A 26,166-nucleotide genomic window follows, 5' to 3' on the forward strand; every position below is an offset into this window, starting at 1 on the left:
AACTTTTTATACGAAGAAATTGTCTCGTTGTACTGCACTTTTGAATTACATCACTCTCCTGTTTAATGCTTTAGGGGCTTCAAGGTAGCAATAAATGAAGTGAAGTGAAATCAGCTAGGATCATTGACACCGCGTGTGTTTTATTGAAGAAGTCGGTACTTACAAGGCAGGTTCCCCATGCCAAACCCCACGAAAGAAGAAAACTTGCACTCATGTATGAAATGGAAACCGCCTTAGAGAGAGCGCCAAGTGTGGGATCTGCAGACCAAAAAATACATGAATTATCTGATAAGCAATACTTTCGTTTCCCGCACAAGATGCATGACAGACTCTCATTTTCAGCTAGAAATAACTTGAGATGAGCTAAATCTTCAGCACTCTCTAAACCATTAAAATGCGAGAAGAAGGTTATTGAAGGCATTAGAAATCTTGTAGCTTTCTTTTAGATTGCTCTGCCTCAGATAGCATTGCATTATAGAATGAAAAAAATGATGTTTACGTAATACCAGCTTTTCACGTTAGCGACAACTATATAACCTGTAAATATTGGTTCTATTCGTGTATATGTCAATATATGCAATGAAATGCTCTTTTCCCTGTAACACCTACCAACACTGGTGGCTTTGGACTCATTCGATATACCTATATAACAAATAAACAAATCAGTTTCCGTTTCAGTTTATTATTCTTTCAAGATACATAGTTGGTTTTTAATAGTATACAGGTGAGGTTCTCGAAGTCAAACGATTGCAGCGGGACCCTCGATTAACGAGATTGGTACAAAACGATTAATTAATACAGCAGTGTAAAATATGTTCTATTTGAGTAAATAAAACGTGAACGAATTAGTGAAAAGGAATACTATATATTTTTATACAAGAAGTCATACATGAAAAAAAATCGCACATTACCGATCTAAATTGTTACAGCCTATTTAATAAATGAAGTGCACTCTTTATATACCAATTAAGGTAATGAAGACAACTAGTTATACAAAACAAAATCTCTAGGTTCATATTTGAATACATGCAAGGATGATGATGATGATTTAAGAGCATGGGGTAAGTCATTCCACAGTTGAATCGCTGAGAAGGGGGCAGTCATTTTGCCATAATTCCCGTTGCGTTTACGAATAGAAAGTTGTGATTATGGGCAAACCTAGTGCTATTATTATTTGTGGGCAACCTATAATCTATTAATTAAAACGCGGGATGTTTGGTAAGTAATTTAGATAGTGTGAGAAGTAAATGAAATTTAAACAAGGCCAGATGTAGGAAGAATGTTGTTAGCCTGAAGGAGCGGAGCAACATTCGAGTAAAAAGAACTGTTGGCAACATTAAGAATAGTCGTGTTCTGAACATGCTGTATGTACGAAAGGTGATAATTAAATATATTTTTCCACGTAGTAAAGCCATACGTTAGTTGACATTGTAAGAACGCACAGCCTAAAAACTATATGGGGTGAACAGAAAAGAATGGACGAGATTTAATGAGAGTTCTTATACGAAAAACACTTTTTGCCGAACATAAGCAATATGATTATTATTAAACTTCAAATTAGGGCCTACTTTTATGCCAAGGAAAGTTGCACAATCGGCAGCTGGGACTAAATGATGGCCTAGGGATCAATCTTGAAAATCCTGCCGACTTATCTATTTATTTGAACACACATAGCTGTGCTCCTTTTCAGATAGAATAATGAAAGATGTCCAACATACACTGATGCTTATATGTCGCTTGTTTTGTCTATGTCTTCACATCACTCGGACTGTAGAGGAAGCACTCGTGCTTTGAAAAGATCTTATATTAGGCCTTAACAAACATGTATTGTGTATTTGTCGTTGCAAAATACTTTCTTCACCATTATTACAGTGACATTAGTCCTGAGTATGACCTGTTTAAGTTGCGCTTTCTGTGTCTTGCACTCCAGACCTCAAGCAGGACACGAAGGATGACAGATTTGCAATCATGCATTGCTGCGGTATTGCAGCAAACAAACATGGGAATTTCGAGGGAATAGCGAAGCAACGACAGGAACAGCCAGGTTTAACCTTACGCTAGGACTCCTCAAATTGTGCACAATCTAACCGCCGGTGTCAGTGCACTCAAGCACGCCATAATTAATGGCATCCTTAAAACCTTTAACTCGCTGTGTAAGGCATCTGTTGTCATCCCGGTGGCGTCATTGTGCTGCCCGCGTTGTCACGCAAGTTTAAAAGCCCGTAAACCTGTGGCACGATTTGCTAGAAAGAGATGAGCTTGCGCTCACAAAACCACAGACGGTAAAGCGGCGATATGGAACATCGCTTGCGTCATTGCTAAAGAATATTGCGGCAACGCTCTGGTTGGCCATTGTTGAGGTAACTTCGCTGTGTAATTTTTGCCAGAAGATCCTGACCACATTTTTGTCAAGGGTGCCAAAAACCCTTAAAAAATGAAATAATGTATAGTCGCAGCCATAGACAGACCACTCTTTACGGATTTTACACCCTTATGGTCGAGGAGTCCGCGGCCTGTAGTCTCGAATAAATGGTACGTAACTTCAAGAATAAACTTCACTGCTCCCTAGACGACGAAGAAAATTCGTATACTGTCCAAACAAAATGATTTTTGAAAGAAACAAGCAAAATAAAGAAAGACTCCTGTTTAGGACGCTTTAAGTCATAAGAAAATACTGGAAATATGAATCAGTATTGTTTCATTACACATAGCATTTGATACACCTGCATTATGACTGTAAGAGGAGGTCAATAGTCAAAGACTGAAGCAACTGAATGTGAGACCTCCAAGAACATATAGCTCAATCGTTTATTGAATGTAGCGTCAATGGCCAAATAATAAGAAACAACAACGGTTCAATGCTTCGTGAGCAATACAAAAATGTGTAAGTTGAAAGAAAGCGCTGAGGCTGCACTTCAGTATTTAAATAGTCCTATGCTCCTCAAAGTAAGTTGGCAATGAGTTCCGAAAGTCATAGAACACTTTGGATCAAACTTGGCATCGCTAGTCCAGGTCATTGAGAGCAAATGGTTAATGTTGGGAGGACATTGTGCTGACTGGGAATGGGGGCATGTGGGTGTCCTCAATTGGTTGAACAGGAAGTGTTCTATCGATGAAATTGTGCGCAGGAATATGTAGTGACTACTTGTGAATCTTCCTCGCAAGTGTTGCTAGTATGTAGAAGTGTAGAGACTAATATCCGCCGGACTTCTGATCGTAATAACGTGAGGTGCTTAGTTTTGAATAGATTACAGTTAGTATAAGCGTGAGGCGTAAGTATTGCCCAAGGAAGAAATACAATAATTATAATGACTGTTAAAATTATAGCAAACGCGTAAAAGTATTGCTGATGTAAAGTATAAGTCAACTTTACAGCGTGCCCGAAAGCCATAGGCTGCTTTCTTGTTACTTAGTAAGCATGTAGATAACATACGAAATGTTTCGAGATTTGGACTGCTAGAAATTTAGCGGGATCAGACGCAACAATAACACTAGTCAGGGGAGGGCGGATACGTATGAGAAATATTTAATGGGTTATAAAGGGTTATATGCCCATTACGCCACATTCTGTGGTAGTCGGCTTGACTAAAATATGGAAGCAAAAAAGGCCAACGGCAGAAACAGCAAAAATACGCCAAAAATGCTCGTGTTGACGTCAGATTTCTCAGGGAGGTTACTGTAAACAAAGTAAATTAATAGCTTTCGAAAACATTCGGTACATTTGGGTCATGGTGGGAAGCCAGCCCGGTCCTCGGGGATGCGATACAGCACGCTTCTCCGTGGAGGCTGTGAAGTTATTGTTCTGGCTGACCAAAGGTGTGCCTGCTGGGGCATCATTGCACATGCAGCGTCGCATCCATCTGGCAGGCTAAATATGTGGCTTAGTGCGTGCATAATTGGGCACGTGACGGTGCAGCCATTGAAGAGGAGGATGTGCCATGTCATCAGCCTTTAAAATGAGCGGGTTCGGGACGTCCCAAGGTCTAGAAAAGTTGTACTGTTTTTGCATTTCTACGTGTAACCACTCCCAAGTGTGCCGTATTTTCCGCGTTCTTCATAATTACGTTCTTTCAGATCTGGTTCAATATATTCGGTCCATCAGTACTTAGCTTGGATAACGAAATATATCTTGGCCTATACTTGAATATAAAATGTAAGTATCGTCACTATAAGGTGTACAGCTAAGAGATGTTAAACATCGAACTCACAAATTTGAAATAACAATAAAGGTTGTCCTAGCTCAGTAGGTCGTGGAATCACTTACAAATAAACACGCATTTCTTCGCCTGAAGTAGTTTAGTTACGCTTCATTCCTCAGCGTGCAGCAGTCATCGCAATGATCTTTAATTTGGTAAACAGTTCTTACGGACAAAAAGGTAAATCATTTCCTTCAATGTAAAAAAAGCAATATGGTCCGCCTCAACAGAATTTTTGTGATTATCAGTTGAAGCTGTTAATGTAAGTTCAGTAGAAATTTGTTCTCGAAAACCAAATTATGCTATGACAAGACGTCGCACTCGATAATTAAGCTAATTTGGTAGACGTTGGATATGAATTTCTCGATTTTTTAACAAAGAAAATACCTGTATGATAGCCATAGCTCGATAGTTCCATTTCGCCCGTAAATCGCCACGCTAAGAAAAGCTCAAATGACATCTTTTTCGACACCCATCTTCTACACCTGAAATACACCTGCCTTAACCCTTTCGGCCTTGGCGTCGTCAATTGATCCCACAAAGTAAAACGTAATTGTCAGGTGTAAAACCAAAATTGAAACCAATAATTTTTTTTGTGGGGCGTTCCTCCAAGAGCCCTATCAACACTGCCATGAGCAGCGGAACATTTTGTGGAAGCTCGTGCGAAGACGACGACGAAGTGCTCACTCGTACCATGGCCGAGCAGCCTACAGGTTAGTATCGACTTTCACAACGTATCACTTTTGAAGTCTCGAGTATTTGTAGATGATATTTTTGATGTTGATTTCCTAATGTTAGCCAAGGCAGCGTGAGAACAATTTTTGGCTTAAGCTGCATACTTTTTCTGTAGTGACTCTTTGTTTACATCTCCACTTTTGATGACATCAGGGCTTCGTGGTTGTAAGTCGTGCGTGCGTAGGTTTAGCCGTATTCTCTTTCATATTTTTAGGTGCATCGATACCGGCGGCCTTATTTGGCATAGAATGCCAAAAAGGCTGTCCACGTACTCAAAATCACGTGATGAAGCCTGTCCACGTGATGGAGCCTGCCTCCCAAATTTCAGACCCACGCCTCGCGCTCTGAGGACTCACCCTGTAAGACTGAGGAAAAAGCCTCTCCTATATATGTGCAGTCACCCGATAGTTGCCAGGCGCTGGCGTCGGCCATAAGACCTACTGGACCTGTCTTCAACACTTTCCGACACTCTTGCCTTATTTCGTACGATTTGGTTTTAGCGGGACTCTTTCGACAGCCAGTATTTATGTATTTATGTTTTATAAATCTTATCTCATGTTTGAAGTTTGAAGTTTATTACAATTTTGACAATACAAGATTGTCATGGCGCCGGAGCAAAAGGCGAGACTATACACGCCTGACTAGGCCCCTGGCGCCACGAGCACAGCAGACAACAGTGCAAAAAATATATACATATATACACATAATACACACATATACATACTTATATATACGAATGATACAATTATACATACAAGAAATCATTGCAACACAAAAAGTATAAATAATGAAAATGAAGAAATAAAGTGCGTACAGAAAGATACAGGAAGGCCAAAAAGCCACATGGGAACAAAAAAGTATTGCAACGCATGAAATTGCATATCAGTCGAAAAAACAGGAAATAAATTACAAAAAACAGGTGTCATTTGTTGGAAAAATACAGTTTTGATTTCTTTCTGAATATTGAAATGGTTGAGGAATCTTGCATGATATCAAATAAAGCGTGCTCATCATTAAGTAAATTAGGAATCTGCCATTGTAGAAGCTGATTGCCGTAGTTTGTTCTAGTTTTTACTTTAATAAAGTGCCTAGCTCTTAAGGTGTAGTTAGTTGTGTTATTAGTATATATAGAAAAAAAGTGCTCACGATTACTTATGTATTCTAAAAAGGCTTTTTCGGATAACTTTTGTTTATATAGGCTAGCGACACTCAAAATACTGTCCTGGTGAAAATACTCAGAGGTATGTTCGTACATCGATAGGTTATTAATAATACGAACGCACTTCTTCTGCATCCGGAATAGAGTTTCCAAGTTAGCCTTAGATATCCAATATCCCCCCATGTTGCGGGGATATTGAATCTAATCTGGGGTCGTCCACGGATGAAATGCTTAAAATATAATGCAGGAAATACACGAGATCAAGGTAACCATGAGCTCTTCAAGCCAGCGGCTCGAAGATAAATTGAACTCTATTTATAAGAAAGTGGACGATATCGCAGTCACTGTCGCCGAATACACGTGTAAAGTTGATAAACTACAAACAACCGTCGATCATCTGAGTCTTAAAGTGGACGACTTGGAAAACAGAAACAGACGGAACAATTTAATTCTTTACGGGCTACAGGAAAACAAATGTGAACGACACCAAGCGTTAGAAAAGGAAGTTTCTAAGAAAATAGTTGAGGACGTACTAAAAGTTCCAAATGTTAACGTAGAGCTTATTCACAAGCTTGGGAGGCCATGAGAAAGCAAGTGCCGCCCTGTCATATTCAGACTAGTTTATGGGAGGACATTCATTTGGGCTAGATGGTGCATACTTGAATTAGGAAGGAACAGCGCCAACTAAGACGAACACAAGAGGGGAGAACGACACAGGACAAGCGGGAGCACAGGACAAGTGGGAGGGAGATGATAAAGATTCCCAATAACCTTGGCAGTCCTAAAGGGACACCTTTCAGTACTTCCCATGATTTTTCGCCTCGTGTTCAGTTATTCAGAAAAAAGTTGTGGGAAAGCAGAAATCAAAGCAGGAACAATCACGCCTAAGTGGTGTTAACCTATGACAAGGTAAGAATTAACGGCAAGCTACTCAGGTGGGGTGATGCATTCAACAAGGCAGTCCCCTTGAATGGAAAATGACCAGGTGTCGTATACACAATGAGCAACATATCAAACCGAAAACAGAACAAGAAATCATTGGATATGCTTCTACCTCCACGAAAGCTCAGTACGCTATGCGCTTATACAAGGAGTATAACGAATAAAAGTGTCGAACTAGAAAGTTTACTCTTGGCCTTTCGTCCGGATGTAACACTCCTGACTCAAACGTAGCTAAGCGAAAACTTCTCGGATGTATACATAGTGCCAAGTTTTCATATAATGGTCAGGAGGGATCGTGGATCAAGATGGGGTGGTGTAGCAATTATATTAAAAAAAGAATTAACTTCACTATTATTCCTCATGAGACGAGTGATGAAATGGTCTGGATTCTTGTTCATTAGTGTGAGTGCAGGCTACTAGTCGATGTAGTCTATATGGCTCCCAGCGCTGATGTTTCGATGGCTCAGTCAGTGCATAAATTTCTTCAAATAAACAACAAACGCTACAACAAGATTATCATGTGCGGACACTTCAATCTGCCCACAATAAACTGGGAACAACTGTGCTCACTACCGAATTGCGCGCAGCCTGAAATGTTGCTTGAAAGTGCATACTGCTTTAATCTCACACAGCTTGTGCAGATACCGACACGTGTCACTTCTAGTTCCATCACCCCACGTGACCTTGCTGTTGCTACTCAAGCCCTTCATGAAAAGGGCCCTTCCGTAGATCTTTTACCCGGAATATCGGTTCACAAGATAATTCTCTTCAAATACAACTTTGCGATGGCAAGATCGCGCGAACCTATGAAAGAATTCTTAGATTTCAATAACGCCGAAGAAGAAAGCATTCTCGACTACTTAGAAGAAGATTTTGACATGTTTTGCCAAAAACAAAGACAAGGTTTCCTATGTGTCAATGAGCTGTGGCTGCACTTTAGGAGCGCTGTCACAGGCACAGGCACATACAGGCACATTCTCGTTGGCAGCTTCGGCTCTTAAGCATCAATGACAGCACTATGGGAGCCACATGATGTGTGGCAACACTTGTGTGATGAAAAGCGTCGCCAGCGGGCATAGCATATTGTGACATATTGTTAAGTTGTATAGAGCGATTGTGAAAATTTAGGAATGCGAAAAATTAGCACTTCATTCAATAACTTTGGCCAGCAAAACAAGCAACACAGACAACACAGCGACAGCGGCGAGCACAGTCATCGATCGTCGAAATGTGCTCGACAGCTCAAACGCGTCGGCTATTTATCCGAGCTTAATCGCTGTTGCTCACGTGGGTTCCTGAATTTACACCAGTATATTCACAAAATGCATAGCTTGGAAATGAAGGAAAGATACGTACGCAAAGCGCGCGAAAGGCGCAGTAGTCCTGAATATAGCGTCACATTCTCGTTTGCGCTAGTTTGGTAAGTACTACGACAAGACATAAAGTACACCAGTCATTGTAACCTTCAACCTACTTTTAAGTTTTTCTCGGCTGAGTTCGGACAAGTGGGATACCGTTGTAGGAGGACACTATGCTGCTTCATTATATGTTCCAAGAAATGGAAAGCGGTGTGAAATGCTGCCAACGTACTTGGCGCCGTGACACGTGTGCAAACGCTTCCTCTTGAGTCGCCAGCCACCACTTTCGCTTATCGCAGGTAATAAGAATGAAGTATGATTATTTCGCTTTACGCCTCCCCCCCCCAGGATAGGCAAGAACCTTGACGAGAGTTCCGATACAAGAAGGTGTGTGTTATGGCCCAATGAAAACATGGTAACAGTTAGATGGTGAAAAAAGAAAGCCGTGTCAACCAAGGTCAACGTGAAAGCAGACAAGGTCGACATGCACCGTATGTGTACTGGAATTGGGGCAATAAATTTGATGCAATGCTGCATAATTTGCATTTCTTTATTGGCTCAATTGTCACATCTGGTGCATTTATTCTCCACCGTTAATTTCTTTTAGCTATTTTCACTTCTATAGTTTGCGATTTTCAAGCACGTATTTTGATGTTCTCAATATTAGCATCGTAATTACTTGAAAAGCCTTCCTTTTTCTTTCACGGAAACGCCAGATAAGCAGATCCCGGGGATACGGCAGTGTATGGTGCAGTATGGTTAATTTTCCTCTTTGCTGCTATTTACGCCCATACTGTTACCTTTACCTAAAGGCCAATAAATTCTCTCCATGCCACCTTGGAAACTACATTTTGATAACTTCTCACATTGTCGCACAGATCTCTACGACAAAGTCGACCAACTCTGTCGCAATGTAGTAAGAATTATCGCTTCTCAATGACTGATTCATAACTGGAGCTATAGCACTCTGAAATTATGCTTTTTGCCGTCTAGATTGATTCTTATTGGCCCACAAGGAATGCCAACATACAGCAAAGAACTTTCCGATTGCACCACCTTTCCAGAAATATATCAGACGGTTATCTGCAGCGTCGATAATACTAGACATAGTAGTAGACATTCTAGACATACTAGACTAGATAATACTAGTTGGTTTGCCCAAACTAGTACAGATGAAGCAACTGCTTACATTGGGCAAGCTTCAAATATCCTACAGCTATGAATTCATTATCTGTATGTTTCCAAATATCAGACTCAATCCAAAGTCCACGATTTCTATTTTTTGAAGTAGTATGTAGCACATTCTTTTTCTATGTGAAGAGAAACCATTGGCATAGCTGACAACGCTTTGAAAATTCTCGTATAGTATAGAAATGTGGGCACGTTCTACAGATTTACAAATGTTGAGTGAACATCAAGAAATAATAAATTATTTTCGCAGTGAAGGTTTAGGCATCTTCAAAGATGTGGCAGCAAAGCGTTTAAAAAATGTAGGCTAAAAATTATGGTCCTAGTTGTAGCCTACTCGTTTGGCGTGCAAGGCGCTAATAATTATTTCCGTGTCGTTGTCATTGTGGGAACTTTCAAGTGATATAGCACGGCAAGTATGTCTACGAATCTTACCCATATGACATCGTCCTCACCCAAGCTTCTTTGGAGGACATTCATTTTCCCTTTGATTTAGGAATAATCTGATGCATTGGCTGGTTTCATTTACTCGTGCAAAATAAATATACAGTCTGCGTGTTAGTCTTGCGCATCTACCCCGTCCTGCTACAGCCCAAACAGGACTGCAGTAAGTGTAAATAAAACAAATTGGTTAGCCAGAGAGTACATGGCTCGAGCAAGCTTATTCACCGTTACCTAAGCAAGTGAGAGTGGCATAAGCAAAATTGCAGAAAAAGTCATTAAATAAAATATGTGGTACTCATCAGTTCTAGAGGTCAGCTTACTTCTGCTCGTGTCCTGAGCATAAAAGCAAACGATCAATGATAAAGTGCGTGTGTAGCCCGCAAATGGTGTATGCTTAGTGCGGGCTAGAAAAAATACACTCACCTTCCACCTCGCCCGCTTTTCATTTGGCAGGATTAGGAGCATTTTTTTTAATTGAGAGTTCATAACTTGGTATTTATTTTCGTTAGATGTGTGCAATATGACACTGTTACTCCTTTGGACGCTTGTTTAACAGTTCCCTACAACGGTGCCTACAATGAACAATGTCTACATGTTTAGCTCACTGAAATGCAGAAAGGTATTTCCGGTACTTGAAGTAGCTTACTGCGGCAGATACATGTCGTCCTTACGTCTTCAGTACGAAGCTACAAACGTAGCTGCCTGGTTCAAGCTAGACGCCGCGCTGCTACCTCAAATGCGGCCTTCGTGAGTACTATTTATTATCAATATTTATTTACTAGCACTTTATTATTATTATAACTACTATTACTATTATTACTTACTATTACTATTATTATTACTATTATTACTATTACTATTATTCCTTTATTATTATTACTAGCACTTTCATCGTTTTCTCGGCGCTTGAAATCTATCGACGTAATTTTAATGCTCCTGGATTTTCTCTTAAAGCACATTTGCTTGAATGTACTTGAATTTGGTAAAGAAATTTACATTGCTAATATTACTGCTACTTGGTACGCTCAATGTAAAAATGGAGGCCCTTACATGGAAATGCGGTTCATAATGTTAAAATATGGCACTCTGGTATGTCTTCCTGCATGACCCGTAGTACGTTACTTTACGTGCACATACAAATCCCTATTTCGTAAGGGTCAATGAATATTTTGTTCTAATTTCTGCTGTGCATATGGCGTAACGAACCAGCATAACTCTTTCGTTCGTAGCTCTCAAGAAACATCGAAATGAAATGTTTTTAGAGAGCTATGCATGTTCTATGTTGTATTTCCTAGAAGTTTGCTTGCATGAGAACGTTGTACCAATAGCGGGTGAAACTGTAGTGATGCGGTACGGAAGTCATGTTCTATTCATGCGGCCATTCCGACCTTTCATTAGTGTAGAGTGGAGCGAAAAGCCTTTATGATTAAGGGGTTGAAATACTTGCCCATTGTTGACGGTGTCGGATTCTCGATGGTTTCTCGAATGTATTGCACATACATGCCCTGTAAGAGAATACTGGTTTCATCAATTGATTCCTATAGATCATACTGTTGGCTAACAGTTCGCAAACAGTATTTCTTGAAGCCGACTGAACTATTTCTGATTCGATAATGATTCAATATTTCGATTGAAATATTGAATCACTAGATTTCGATTGAAATATTGTCATCACTAGATTCAATATTTCGATTGAAATATTGAATCTAGTGATGACATTAAAAGGTCCATGCATACGAATCGAATAATTTCAGAGTATTCATAGCGTATATATACAGCTATAGTACAGTGTCGAAGTTTTAAAAAATTTTACTTAAAACGTTGATAAATTAAAAAAAGAAATGAATGGAATACTACGCACTCAAGTATATTCCTACGAAATCAGTCACTGTTGCGTATTAGGTGTGTTACTATGCCGCCATCGGTTGCACAAAACTTGGGCACTAAAGGAAACGAAAGTCCTTAGCAAGTTCACAGCTTCCAGACCTACTTTAGTACTATTGTAGAGTGGACATAATGGTAAAGAGAAACATGCGCTATAGAATGCAATATACAAACGAAGCCCCTAAACATATGATAAATATTGAACTGGTGGCACACGAGCGTCTGTGTCACACTCAGTAAGCGCAATTAACACAGCGTCACAGAGGTGTAAGTGCTGGAGCTTACTGTTATATCCGTGTAGTCTAACAATATAAGTACGAAACATGAAAGGCGAGCTGTTTAAGATTTCCCTATTTCACATTATCGGTCATGAGTGCTAAATATTCAGAAATCGTTATCACATTTGACACCCCATATCTACTCCTCAAAAAAGCTGACATTGGAAAACTCAACATCGTCATCAGACAAGGAATCAAGTGCGCACTAGGAGTTCTCAGTGCGACCTCGACCACGACACCCCTCAATCTTGGCATCCATAACACCTGGGAAGAAATGAGTGAAGCGCACAGAGCCAGCCAGCCGGAACGCCTTAAGCGGACTCAAACAGGCAGAGCAGTGCTTCGCAAACTCGCATGCAGCTAAACCTTCATAGCAGACTCAGACGCGAAAGCCCAATTGCCCCTACTTCGTAACTCTATCTCAGTCGCTGCAATACCTCGCAACGTGCATGCATCATACCACAAAAACAGAATACAAGCAAAAGCTAGAACGGTCAGCAAGAAATACTCAAAGAACCCCAACACGATATACACAGACGCGGCAAAATGCCGAGGTAGAAGAGAATACGCAATTACCATGACCAACAGCCATGGGAATGAGCTAGTCGTGGCCACCATACCAGCCGAAAATCCAGAAACGGCGAAGAAAGTGGCCATTGTCCTCGGCAGCGCCACATGCAAAGACACAGCAATCATCTTGAGCGATTCGCAAACGGCATGTACCAACTTAAGAAAAGGCCGCATTTCTTCCGCAGCAGTGAACATTCTAAAGGAAATTAAAAGATGCCTACACCTACGTCGCACGGAACCCAGGCCACAAACACCTGACAGGAAACGAACCAGCACATGGTGTCGTTCGAGAGCATACCAGCTGGGATTTCCTACCGCAGTGCCTACGGAAAGCGACGAGGATGGAGGACATTCTCATCAACTATGCCGTAATATTACAACATTACCTATTCGAAAGAAGACAGTATCCTCTACCACATCCAAAATTAATCAAGAAAGAATCCAACGCCCTCCGCAGACAACGAACGAATACGTATGTCCATGGGATTATTATACACCGGATGCACCCCACCAAATTCTCATACTTATGTCGATACTGTGATGTACCAAACAACCTCCAACTCATAGTGTTGGTGCGCCCGCACCATGAGAAAAACACAACAACAACAATAAAAGTTCATTCGTCCTCCTCATTGTGTAAATATTCAATGTAACGAATATTGCCTGTTTGATTCGCGTACCATATCCAATAAAATACATTAGATTGGTTATTCGAAATTGTTTATTATTCAAAAAGCCACACTAATAGCGCGTCGAGTAAAGCGCACGCTTGCATTGCTCTCATTGCACCCCGGCTGCCCTTAGTAATCTTTAAAATACGCTGAAAAATGCGCCACATTTTTGAAAGGCTTACATCCTCCTATACGTGTGCAAACACTTTATCATCACAAGCAGCTTCCTAGTTACCGTATCTTGGTGCCCTGAGAATTGCACCCGGATCATGTAGACAGAAAGCGATGGATGATCCAACACGTTTATATTATGCAGGTGAGGTATTGTTGCGTAAAAAACTGCGACGTGTGTGCGGTATTGATGAAGCAGCATGTGCAAGACAACAAAACCTGTGTGCGCCACATTGTGTCTCAGCATGCGCTGTATCCAATTTGATATGTTTTCCCAATCGTAGAGGAAGCTAATGGAGCCGTTATTTCGATGCTGTACCACGAAATGTTATGTCTGTGTGTGTTTTTCTTTTTTCATTCCAAGCAACAAACAAAGTTCAGGTAATGCTTAAGTTTAAAGGTACCACGACAGGGTTGTGCAAATACTATCACTTTACTTTTGCATGTGAGAGTAAAGCACCTGTATATTTATAGAGGCGGGAAATTGATCTCAGTGGATGTCGTAACTTGAACTTCGTGTTTTAAATGTTGCCTCTAAATTCCATTCGAACCACAGCGGCCTCCATTTCGGGTAGGACTGCGTGACGTCAGGAAATGGGTGGTCACCCGTTTCTCCTGCTGCTGAACAGATTGAACCGGTCGTTTTTCTGGGAACGCTGAGACACCCAATGGCTAAGCGAGGGCGTCACCACGTGCTTGCAATACCTTCGTTCACACTATATGTAGTAGTAGCCGACTGACTGAAAAAACAAAAGAACTGAAGCAAAACAGAAAAAAGCGACAGGAAAAGTAATGGCATAACGCGGCCGTAAAGTATTTCCAAAGATCCTGCAATTATTCTCGGTGCTTGCCATAAACAAAAACTTGGGCTTCGAGATCGGGCTGCATCACTGAGAGAGTGTCATTTTCATCGATGTGGTTCATTTTGTGATCTCTTAGTTTCGCCTAATTGCTGTATGGTTCAAGTGCAACATGAAAAATTTTAATATATCCTATTTTTTCTTTCTCATTGAATGCATTCAACCTTGCCCTGCTTGCTTGAAATGCGGGTTAAGTTCGGCATGAAACGGACAATTCAAGCTCGATGGTTTGTTCTCATTGCCCCTTGAGGCATCTAAGGCAAAGTGTAATGCAGTGTTTAAGTTTATGCAATACATCGTTTACGAAAGATACCAGAATGCAATGCATAAATCTAGCCGTCGAAGACTTCTCGACTGTAACTAGAGATATAATGTTGAACAAGGTCATATATAATGATGTGTGTCGTGAGAAGAGTAGTGAGGAGAGTTGGAGGTGCAAATAACTACGATACACAAAGGTATTTAGGGATTCTGTGCCCATACTGCTAAGGCCCTACAGAGGGGTCATGAAGGATTGGTCCCACACGAGCCCATGTACCCCTCTACCAGAAATCGGTAGTCCAAACGAAGCAAATTTCGAGGAGAATAAGCCATCCAGTATCACACACTATAATATTATGATTTTTGGGAATTTACGAAGTACGTATGAGCTGCCATTAGATATCATCTTGTAGCAAAGGTGAACAACCAGAGTGGCACAACGCGAGTTACGAAACTTACTGCTTATCGGGCGAACCTGTGGTCAGCATAAAAAATAAAACGCTCAGCGCATGGATAGTGTTGGCCACACTCAGATCGTCGAAATCTTACCTGCTTCGGCTGTTATTGCATGACTCATACGCAGGTTCCGGATTAGTAGCTGGTCCCCGCGTGTCTTTGAAAAAGTATTGCACTTTCGTATCGCGCACGATTGCTCATTGCAGTGGTCGCCGACAAAACTGACATCGGTTAAAACAAGCTTTCAGATTTTAGAACGTTCGGATGCAAGTAAGCTGCACTCGCACTGAAGCGATAACGTTAGGTTGCTAGTGTGCGAAAAGAAGTCCCCAGAAAGACGATAGAGAATTAACTGGGCAGCATGCAAATGCCAATGTGTACATGTTTTATTAAACAGACGCGAAGAATGGGCGCTACCGCGGCTATGGTGGTGGAAATTTAGCGATGTATGGAGCTTTCTGTCGTTCGAGGATGTAAAGTTGCGCCGGTGAGATCTTTCTCTCTAGCTTGAGTGAGCCGGCACGGCACTGCTTGAATTTGTTGCTGTCGCATTTTGGAGATTTGCAGATGCTTTAGGTAGTTTTCAGTTAAATTTCTGAGATCTCAGATTATACAAGGTGTTCGCGAAAGCACTACGTAGCATTTTGGTGCCGCAGTAAGTGCCATATGCGCAAATTTCTCATGAGTACGGAAACAAGCGACGTTCATCAACAGTCGCGATGGCTTTATGTATTTGGAACTATTTCGAACGCATAAGCTTTCGCTCGACGAAGAGAATTGCCGTTGGCGAGGATTAGCGACGAATCGGATTGGCGTCTGTGAGTTGCCAGCTTTGATTGGAAAATCGGCTCAGTGTGTGACCACTTGGCGTTGGAACAAAAACATAAGAGTGCATGCTCGCGCATGCCCTGTCCAATGCAACACTAAAATATCTAAGTGCTTATCGTGATAAAATATTTGGGTCAACCACTGGCATTCTTCTCGCGCATTCAAAGTTCAGTAGCCAAGAGGTAGCCTACACTACGTCTACACTATCGTCCTCTATGAGGCAGATGGCGTTATTCACTATAGCTGTGGCTGAAGTTGGCAAACGAGGACGGCACCCACGAACTGCCTATTCTATAGGTTTTCCGGTATTAAAAAATGTCGACTGTGGCAGATGGCCTAATTCTTGTCCTTTAGCTGGATTATTCAAAGCGGTGGAAATTACAAGCACTATAACTTGTAGCTCATGTGGAAATTATCAGCACCGATGCACAAATTCACTTCCCAATTATTTATATACCGCATGCACGGCAATCACCACGGCTGAAACAAAGTGCTGCCAATCGCATCGGACTGACTGCACCGACGCTACTTCGCCTCTGGCGCCGCCACCGCTGCTAGGGGATCCGTTCCACACTAGCCACACATTCCCGTGTTTGCGCTTTCTTTCTGTACAATGAGCGATGCAAACGGTGGACATGCTTCGTCTTCCGCCCCTGATCAACCAGCTGCCTGAGCACAGGGTCAGCGCTGCCGTCGAGAGCATCTTGTCCTTCAGATGCAAATGCTTTCGTCAACTTTAAATAGCTAGAGACATATTGCGGTAGAGCGGCAAATTGGGCAAGTTGGTGGAGCCGTGTTAGAAACCGTGATTTAGCACTGCTAGAGCACCTGAACCTGAGCTTCCTTCCTAAAAGTGCTACAGGGCCGGAACTTTCGCTTTTTTTTTTCTCTGTAAAAACTCATAAACCGTAGCTACTTGCTCCCTCAATCGTATCCGAGAGGGGAACCTGGCAATATGTTGGTTCTGGTTTCATTCAGGAGCACCTCTCCAAACTGGACGTTGTGGATCCATTCTTGATGCCCATTTCCACTGCAGTGGTGCGGTATCTACAGGATGCAAACCCAGGCGGATGCAATGAGTTAAGCATAGATGTTTAGGATTTGTTTTATGCAATAGCCCAACCAGAACTTACGATTGCTCTGAAGATGTGGATTACGAAATGTAATGACGAGCAGTAGTTTATTTTGCCGTGTGGTACCTCGGTGGAAGCCTTTTTTGGAACTTTTGTCTATGTATTTGTCATCCACCTACATTTCCTGGCGAGACCAACTTTTCATTCGGAAGTCCGGGCGTCTGTATTGGCTAAAGAGTAGCACCCGTCCTTAGCAAGATGTATCGTATCGGTCAAAATTTGATAGGGCCATCAGTGACGACCTTGGTAGAATAATTGTTGACTTTTTTCGCTTTGTGGACAACTACCTGCTGTTTGTCGACAGGGGAGGGCTGGAGGACCGAGTTCTTCAGGCCCAGAAAGTATTTAATGAATCGGGACTCGGACTGAACTTCACCGCTGAACACTCTCATGAAAACGACCTACAGTATTTGGATATTTGCGTACGCTTTGAAGTGGTTCATACTTGCTCGCTATTTCGCCCTAGATCCATGTAAACACCATTAAGTTTTCTTCAGGTCATTCTAACACACTAAAGAAAGAACGGCACTATTGTGTCCAGCATTGGTTTTGCCCTGATGAAATCATGCGACCACATAGTAGCGGAGAGTGTTGAACATCAAGTGGTTAAGTTAAATACAGCAAGTTATCCGAGCTATGGGATAACAGCGGCTTGCGACAAAATTATTGAGAAAGTTAGGTGTAACGTCGCAGCTTCATCTCAACACAACATCCAAGAGCGGAAGAGACAAGCTGTGATCCCCTACCAACATAAGGTGTCGTACAATTTGAAGAACATGGCGCAAGGTTATGGGGTGTACGTAGTGTTTCCTGCTCCTTTAAAAAAAGGCCCGTGTGTTTCACTGGTCCTGCGAAGGACCGAAAAGATTCCTAGCCACAGCGATTTTGTTTGTCATGTAAACCACAGGTCACAGTTTGTTCCTTGCACGTGCGGTGTGGTTTACGAATTCCCTTTCTCCTGCGGGTGTGTTTATGTAGAACAGAACGAACGCTGTATTATATCTGTTTAAAATAACGTTTTAAGAATAGGTAACCTCACGAGCATTCTCACGTAGCAAAACATTGCAGGATTTGTTTAAAATAGACAAAGAAGGTGTGCCTTCCCCTTCTCGAAAAAGCAGAAAAATTTATAGCGTCATAGGGATCGCCCTACACGGGAGCTGTTTCAGGCCTATGTTATAAGGAAGAAAGCGCGTGAATGGGTTAGCCATCGCTCCACTGTGCTTGCTGATTGGGAGGTGCACTTTCTGGAAGCAAGATTGTGACGGCAGCGATATTGGAAGGCATATCAGCATGATTATGTCATTTTCATCATTGCTATATATATGTCATATTTCACCGAATAAAATTCTGTATCTGGAGTGCCCTCAGTTTAATTATCTTACCCAAACATAATCAGGCGCGTGAGCAATTGGGCCTCATATACTCCACATATACAATATTATTCTAGCCAAAGTGCCCTTTTAAGAACCGCGAATTGAGGTTTTGTGCTGTGAATAATGCGCTCGAGAGCATCTAGGAAAATGTCTTTTATCACCTAAACGCACACTTTTGGCAAAAAGTGCTTTAAGCTATACTTTCGCACAAAAGTTAAGTCATCGAGACTTTCACGGGAGCCTGTCTGAACGGGATGGAACATGACTAAGGCATACATCAACCAACTAAGAATTTAAAAGCAATATATTTCGGCTTCCATACGTAAGCGTTGTTCACAATGGCGCAAAAAAGCTTAAGTGCACATTTAAGTAATATCTAGCATTTGAGGCAAGCACTGCGCATAACACCAGGGAGAGATCGTTGGGTTCGGTTGAGCGTGTGTCCTGCTGATTGCATCTGTAGGGCTCTAGGTACAGGCATGGCTTCCTGTTTCTTGCCTGGCCGATTATACTAGAGCACATTCACTCACTATTGTACTTAGTCGTTGCAGCATCCTCTCCCGAATCATTTTACGTCCGTCTTATTTACATCGTTTTGATGTTGGCATCGCCGTTGTTTAAAGTTGCTTATCTCACAGATGTAGACAGCGTCGTATACATATGTTATGTCTAAAAGCTCAGAATTCATGTCAGTAAATTTTTTGATAAGGTTTAATACTGGGATAGTTGTGTGGTTGTTTTAGCACGGTTTAGTCACTGTGATTGCATTGTCATTTGTTTAGCTTCTTGCCGGGTTCTTGTAGATTAGATTTTGTGCACAATGAGTTGTTGCGAACACACCTGGCACATACATGAAAAAATTTTAAATAACACCTGTGCCTGGGCACACGCGTGTGTCAGTAATATGCTGAAGCCTAATTTCCGCCTAGAGGGGAAAAAAAAACAAGTTTACCATGCACCTAAGCTGCTTCTAATTTTGACGTGCCAAATGTCTTTTTTCGTCGTGCTGCTTACCATGCGAAGCTGCATACTCTCCTTGCAATAATTCTCTTGTGGTTATTAGCAACTACAAGATATATTCGCGTGTAGTTGATGGAGGAGTGGATGTTCCCGATTTGCGCTGCCGAACCACTTTCTAATTCTTGAATAAGGTACACTGTTCGGTGCAAATTAAACACGGACGAAGAACGGAAACAGGACGAGCACATATTATCTATTACCTGTCAAACACAACTTAGAATACTCTTTGTAAGACCATATGATTACGGATATTCTACAGCTGAGCCGTCGAGGCACCTGCCTTTCGTACCTATCAGCTTGGTGTTGACAAATACAATGAAATTATAATAAGGATCGTTTCAAGATCACGTTTGTCTTTCAAGTTTGTCTAAAGTTGTATACTGCATAAATGATGTCATCGTATTCATTGGCAGTCAAGCTGAAGTCGTTTTAAAAGCATTGAATATCCTTGCTGCAACTGATTTATGGTCCCTTCACACAATTGGAGGGTTCCTACACGTAACAGGTGCATATTCTGTACAGCAGTATCGCATCATTCGTTTTTTGGAAGGTGATCCAATGCCGACAGGAACCTCACCCAAAAAGAGGCTTTCGGCCCAACATGTCGGCATACCATGCTATGCATGCGTGGCAAGAAAGCAAGTTGAAATCTTTGCATTTGCTGTAGGCCATTTGATGCTAAAATATTTTGCAAGACTGCTACATGCTTTCTCGTCCAGGTACACTGACGCAATACAGCAGTCCATTCTATTTCTACATTTTCTCCTCTCTTAGGCTCACAGCAAGCATCCAATTTTACCACGGTGTAATTATGAATACGTTATCTTCGCTGCTTACTTGTGGCTTCTAAGAGCATACATGAAAAGGTTGCAAAATAAATATTAGTATTTCAAAAGCTTGTTGTATTTTGCTAACAGATTCATTTATACCCAACTCATGTTATAGGTTACATCAGAACAGTACCAGAATACTTAGAAAATTCTGGACAAAGTGACAAGCATCGCCATTATCTTTCTCAAACGCACAAGAAAATTGCAAGGATGTATCTAGGGTGAGCGAAAAGAAGTTGAAAAACGTTTTTAGGATGTTTCTAGCTTGAGGAATAATAAGTTCGTAGATTGTTTCTACAGGGTTTCTGTGAAGTAATAATACGGCTAATAACTCATCCTTTGAACGTTTGAAGCATATTCCTTGATCGTTTAAAGAAGGTTTGTAATTAACTTTTTAATCAATATCAATGGTGAATAGTCGAGACGATGTTGGTATGAAGTTTTTAGAGAGATTGAGAACGATATGAAAACATTACAGGAACCGTTTGTAGGTTGTACTAACATTTCTCTGCAAAATTTTTATTCATTGTAACTAGAAATTCTTTGTAGGCTATTGGGTACAAAACGCTCATTGCGTAGGGTATGATATACTCGCTCCGAAATTCGCATGCACTTAAGGCTACGAAGACTTTTGCGCCTCCCATGCGCTGCCGTCTGTATCTAGCATCGTGCTTTCTGCGGACAACACGCTTGGAGTAACAGTATTGCAGAGCAAAGGCTACCAGCTTCAATCTGAATTAAGCCTTGTTACTTGCTCGTTGTCGCTATAGCATGTCATAAGTCGAACTATTATCTGTCGTTTAGTTGCGCCTCTCCTTCAGGGCAAAGTATTTATTTATTCAAAATACTCACAGGCTCCAAATAGGAGTATTGTGTGAGGGGGGCATGTACAGAAAATGAAGGATACAAGAAAGCAGCTCATGCATCATTATACAATGGGTAACAGTTTCACAGGACACAAAGAACTAATGAGAAGTATAAAGTTACAAATATAAGGCCAGAAAAATATTGCACAGTATATGCAATCTATGAAGGAACATTGAAATGGCGGCTATAAGGGTGACTAACGAAGTACAAGGCAGTGAATAAAACAGTTAGGAAAACCAGAGCAGTACTTTGTCTTTGAAGGCTGCAGAGTCATGTAATGCAACGATGCGATCAGGAAGATCATTCGAGTAGCTTATGGCACGTGGAAGCGCTGATGACTTAAAAGCCGTGGTTCGGCCAAATATGCGCCTAAAGCTGTGGCTATTACAAAGACGACGGGATGTACGATGTGGTTCGGTAAGGGGAAGGGTAGTAGGATGCTGACTATGAATTATTTTGTGGAAGAGACAGAGCAAAGCTACCTTCCTTCGCAGCTCAAGTGTTGGGAGTGATAGCGAGAACTTCAGGTTAGTAACGCTAGTCTGTCGGTCATATATCCTGGTTATAAAACGTACCGCGCAGTTCTGAATTCGTTCAAGTGATTGTATTAGACAGGTCTGATTGTCTCTGATTGTCTCACGTTGCGCATCTGTTTAATGCTGCCAGGTCTAACAGAACACACTGTCCTTGCCTTAAGATGGCTTTGATTTATATGTAATGGATTGGATGGTGCCTCAGAGTTTGGTCTTCGCCGTTCGTTGGCCATGCGGAGCTTTCTACCGCAAAATGTCCTCGATGCCATGTGATTAGTGTTGCCGTTGTACTCAGTCTCGCGTAGCATCTGATTTGAAATTTCTAGCAAGTGAAGTCGTCGAACAATACAAGAATACGCGAAGCAACTACGGCGAAGTGCCCAGGATAACATGGATTTAAGCAAAATTAGAGCAGAAAGACGACGAGTAGTTTTCGGCACAAGCAATTACAAGAGTGATATCAACACCGGAAAAGTGTTTTAGAAAATTGTGTTTTATTTTTTACAGAGTAACTTGTTGAGGGCGAGGTTTTGCAGCTCTAACGACTAAGCTTCTCCCTGCGGTAAGTGTTTCGCCGCTCTGTGTGCTTACAGTTTGCCTACTTGAAGCAAGAATGTTTGTAAATGTGGCACACTTACGCCGCACATAAATCCCAGCGTCATCACGGCTACGGGTGATTCGAGAAGACATATCTTTGTGCAAGTTGTCCACAGGCTCTGAAAACAAATACAAAAAATAATCAATCGCTTGTCTACGGTTTGCCTGTCGGCCTTTTTATGATTAGCCGTCTAAACAGGTAGCACTGAGCGGTCTGGATTGGTATAACTTTTCAAATAGAAATTATCAAAATTAAATTCAAGATAAGCTCTAACTTCCGGGAATGAGAGCATCGTCTACGTCGCCATGGTGTACTGGCGTTCCTTTGGGCAATCGCTTTATTCGGTCTGCGTGTTCTTTTTTTGCGTACAGCGTCTCATGCGCGAAGGCTTGAAGAAAGCAGGAACAGAAAGTCAGTGGAAAGTTGATATTGCGTTTCGCATTTCGCAAGCACTACAACTTTCATTGTCTTTTCTTATTGTTGAAAAATTTGACTATGTGGCCATTCTAATGACGTGATTCCATCTGCATGACAGAACATTTTCCTTTCGACAAACTTTACTTATCCAGTTAACATTATTCACAGTCGTGATTGTGTGCGATATTGTCGCCGGGTTGTTGGTTACATCACGATGAAGTGTCGCGAGTAGTTCGCTATTCATTCAGGACCCCTAGACACTGTTGAAAACCCAGTTTTCTCTGCGATAATGGATATTAAATTGTTTTGACGCACAGAGAGGGAAATTTAAAAAAAAACGAAAAGGAAACTGAAAGAAAACTTTTTTTTAAGTTGAAAAAGGAGGAAAGTTGCATTTGAACTCGATGGTTCTCGTAAAAAAGGAAAATAAATTTTGAGTAACAAAACAGGGAAAGACCAAAAACACATTTAAAGAAGCTTAGCACTTGCCTGAATATTTTGTTATTTTTTTATGAGACCTACGCCTAATACTTTCCAAACAGGGGTATTCTAATCAACGCACCTTGTTTTATGGAAAATGATTTCTTCGTGCGATGCTGCAGCAACACGTATGTGTTTTCTCGGCACGTGACAAGGCGATAAAATTAGGAATAGCACGCAAGAAAACCCACCTACTTACCGCAAAATTCAACTCATTTTCACGCCATCAAATGATTTTAACTTTAATCCTCATATCCATCTAGTAATAACATAAAAATGTGATACGCGAATGTTCAAATTTAAATATATGCATTGGTTTATAGACAGTTACGGAAACACGTATAGAGGAACCACATTACACTAATTATAATAGGTGCCACAAAAAGAGAAAGTCGTCCTTGAATTTGTTCAAGCAAGAAAATGGTGCTGCGCAATTTATTCACTAACTTTATTTACATCCGCCTAATTCCCAGTTGAAAAAGACAACAGAAATTTATTTCGTGACTACTGAAATTTGTCTTGTGTGATAGAAGTTTCTGACGTTTCTGTAGTTGCGACAGACATTTCTGACATTAGGACAGATATTCCGGCCTCGCAATAGAAACAGTCTGTCGGGACAACCAAGAATCTCAAGTCGCAAGAGAAAGGTTCTGTCGCGACACCAAGAGTTCACAAAGTCGCAACAACAACTTTCTATCGCGATAGCGATTCTGACACTGCAATAGGAATTCTCTGTCGTGGTGTTAGAAATGTGTCGCATTCTGTCGCAACGACATAAGTTCTGGCGTGGCGACAAAAGCGCTTTCAGTCGCGACGCTTGAAAATTGTGGGTGAGTTTCACATCCATGGTGTACGCCATACTTTTCACTTGCGCATGCATGCAATGGTGCTTCTCCGAAGCTGATAGCAGCGACGCCGGTATTGAAGACAACGTGGCCAATTGTCATAATTGTGCAGTGATGATGAGGCACCAGCAACACCCTACCGGCCTCATCAAAGTCTTCCGCTCATCAAAATCATACCATCTGCTGGAATAGCTGCGTATCCGTTTGGTTTTATTTGGTAAGATGTGGCAGACAGGCCTGTTGACTTGCATGTGCTCTTACACTGACACCTTAGTTAATCTTCTGGAACCATTACATAAGATTTTGAAAAGCGAAAATAAAAAACAATTGTTGCTCAACAAAGTTGCGTGAAACGCTGTCCCGCTCGGGTGTCAGTATTTTAGCACAGCGCTACCGTGAGAAACAATGCTGTGTAAATGAGCACTCTTCCACGAGTGTTTATGTGGCTATTTTGCACTGAAAGCACGAATTACATACGCGCTCAAAACTGTAAGAAAGGAGAGACAGCTCGAAATTAGCTGTAACAACCCTAACAGTGCTCCCGGTCACCGTTATCTATTTCTGAATTTCTCATTTAATATGGATATCGTCAAGCATAATCAATGTTCTAGCCCTCCACGATGTACTTGTCGATGATAACGACACGTTTGCTCTTCTAGAAAGGCGCCATTAGACGCGGCGGAGTGAAAGCGCATCTTGCTCTCAATATACAGATGTAAACATCAAGGCAGACCGAGATTCTTACAGTTGACATGAGCAAAATTTACAAGTAGTATCACGTTCGGCGTATGCAGTGGTAAGGTACTGCGTTTGCGATTCTGAAGTTGCAAGTTCGAATCCCCGGCGGTGAGTTTTTTATTTTTTACTGTTTTGCTTTAACAAATATACAGAGGAATAAATAGGTCTCTGTCAATTTTATATTCAATATGGAACATGAACTGCAGAACGTCCGAGTACAAGACGTCACACTACAAACAACAGACGTAAGACAACAAAACGTCAGAAACAGAACATCCCAAAATACGACAGACGGAAATTTTCTGTTGTGTTTTTAACTGGGTTGCAAAAAATGAAACACAATGTTCCATATGTGGAGTCTTGAAACTAACACGGAAGAAAGGACTTCATTACAGCTTGATTACAGAAACTTTCATTCACTTGGGCAAACTGCTACTGTACTCTGGAACTATTGCGGCGTCATTAACAAAAACATTCTTTTGACGCACAGGTTAAGCACATTTCGCTTTGAATGACTCGATCATCCTCTCGAGATATTTCGCTTGTCTCATAATCCGCTAAGTATTTCGGCTTAAGCAAAACGCGCGCAAGAATACATAACTTTTGATACATAAGTCGGTATATATAAGGATATACTTATGTAACGGGATTTGTTGAAAGGGAATGTACGAGAAACCTACTTGGACGATAGACATTTAAGACATTTAGGGACTATGGGACCTTATGTAATACAGCGGAAGTGAGATGTCCATGAAATTTGCGACAAGGAACGGCTTGGAAATAATGAAACGCAGCAGTTATAGTGCACTTGGGAATGCGAGTGGGGAAACATTGCAATGTCAACAATTATTTTACAATGACGAGGTTTGAGGTGCCAAAATAACGATACTATATCGAGGTAGCCGTAGAGGTTGAAATGCAGATAATTTTGACAGGTTTGGTTTCGGATCCCTGGCACCCCGATTATCCGAAATTTTCTATCGGACCTTCTCGGTGCTTGCACGATGTGAGCCAGGATGGAACTCCCGGCTTTGTGCTCAGCATCGCGATGCCCTGAGCTGCAACGACTGATTCGTTGATTACTTGAACGGAAAATTTAGCTCGGGACGGTCGCTTGTTTACCTATAATAACAATGCATGTGAATTGCCGAAATACAGTTTATTGAACTGATGGAGAAACTTGAACCAATATTGTTTCATTTCAAAGTAAAATTATGATTCTGTCCGATAGCATAAGCAATATTTGGTTGAAGGCACAAAATGCAAAAAGAATGACCGAGTCTCGAAACTTTAAGAAATTGTCACGTAAAACGTTTTGAGATCCATAG

At 41.4% G+C, this 26,166-nt stretch overlaps 1 protein-coding gene across 1 annotated transcript in view; it reads right to left on the bottom strand.

Moving 5' to 3' along the window:
• Positions 1–26,166, bottom strand: part of LOC135898157 (uncharacterized) — a 121,626-nt gene that overhangs the window by 90,647 nt on the left and 4,813 nt on the right. Inside the window, exons 3-5 of the mRNA XM_065426941.2 lie at positions 22,399–22,476; positions 11,470–11,527; positions 164–258 (exon numbers count right to left, since the gene is read on the bottom strand). Of these exons, the coding sequence (XP_065283013.1) occupies positions 164–258; positions 11,470–11,527; positions 22,399–22,476 (231 nt within the window). The remainder of the gene's footprint in view (positions 1–163; positions 259–11,469; positions 11,528–22,398; positions 22,477–26,166) is intronic.

Source organism: Dermacentor albipictus, chromosome 10 (assembly GCF_038994185.2).
Source record: "Dermacentor albipictus isolate Rhodes 1998 colony chromosome 10, USDA_Dalb.pri_finalv2, whole genome shotgun sequence".
Classification (NCBI taxonomy): Eukaryota; Metazoa; Arthropoda; class Arachnida; order Ixodida; family Ixodidae; genus Dermacentor; species Dermacentor albipictus.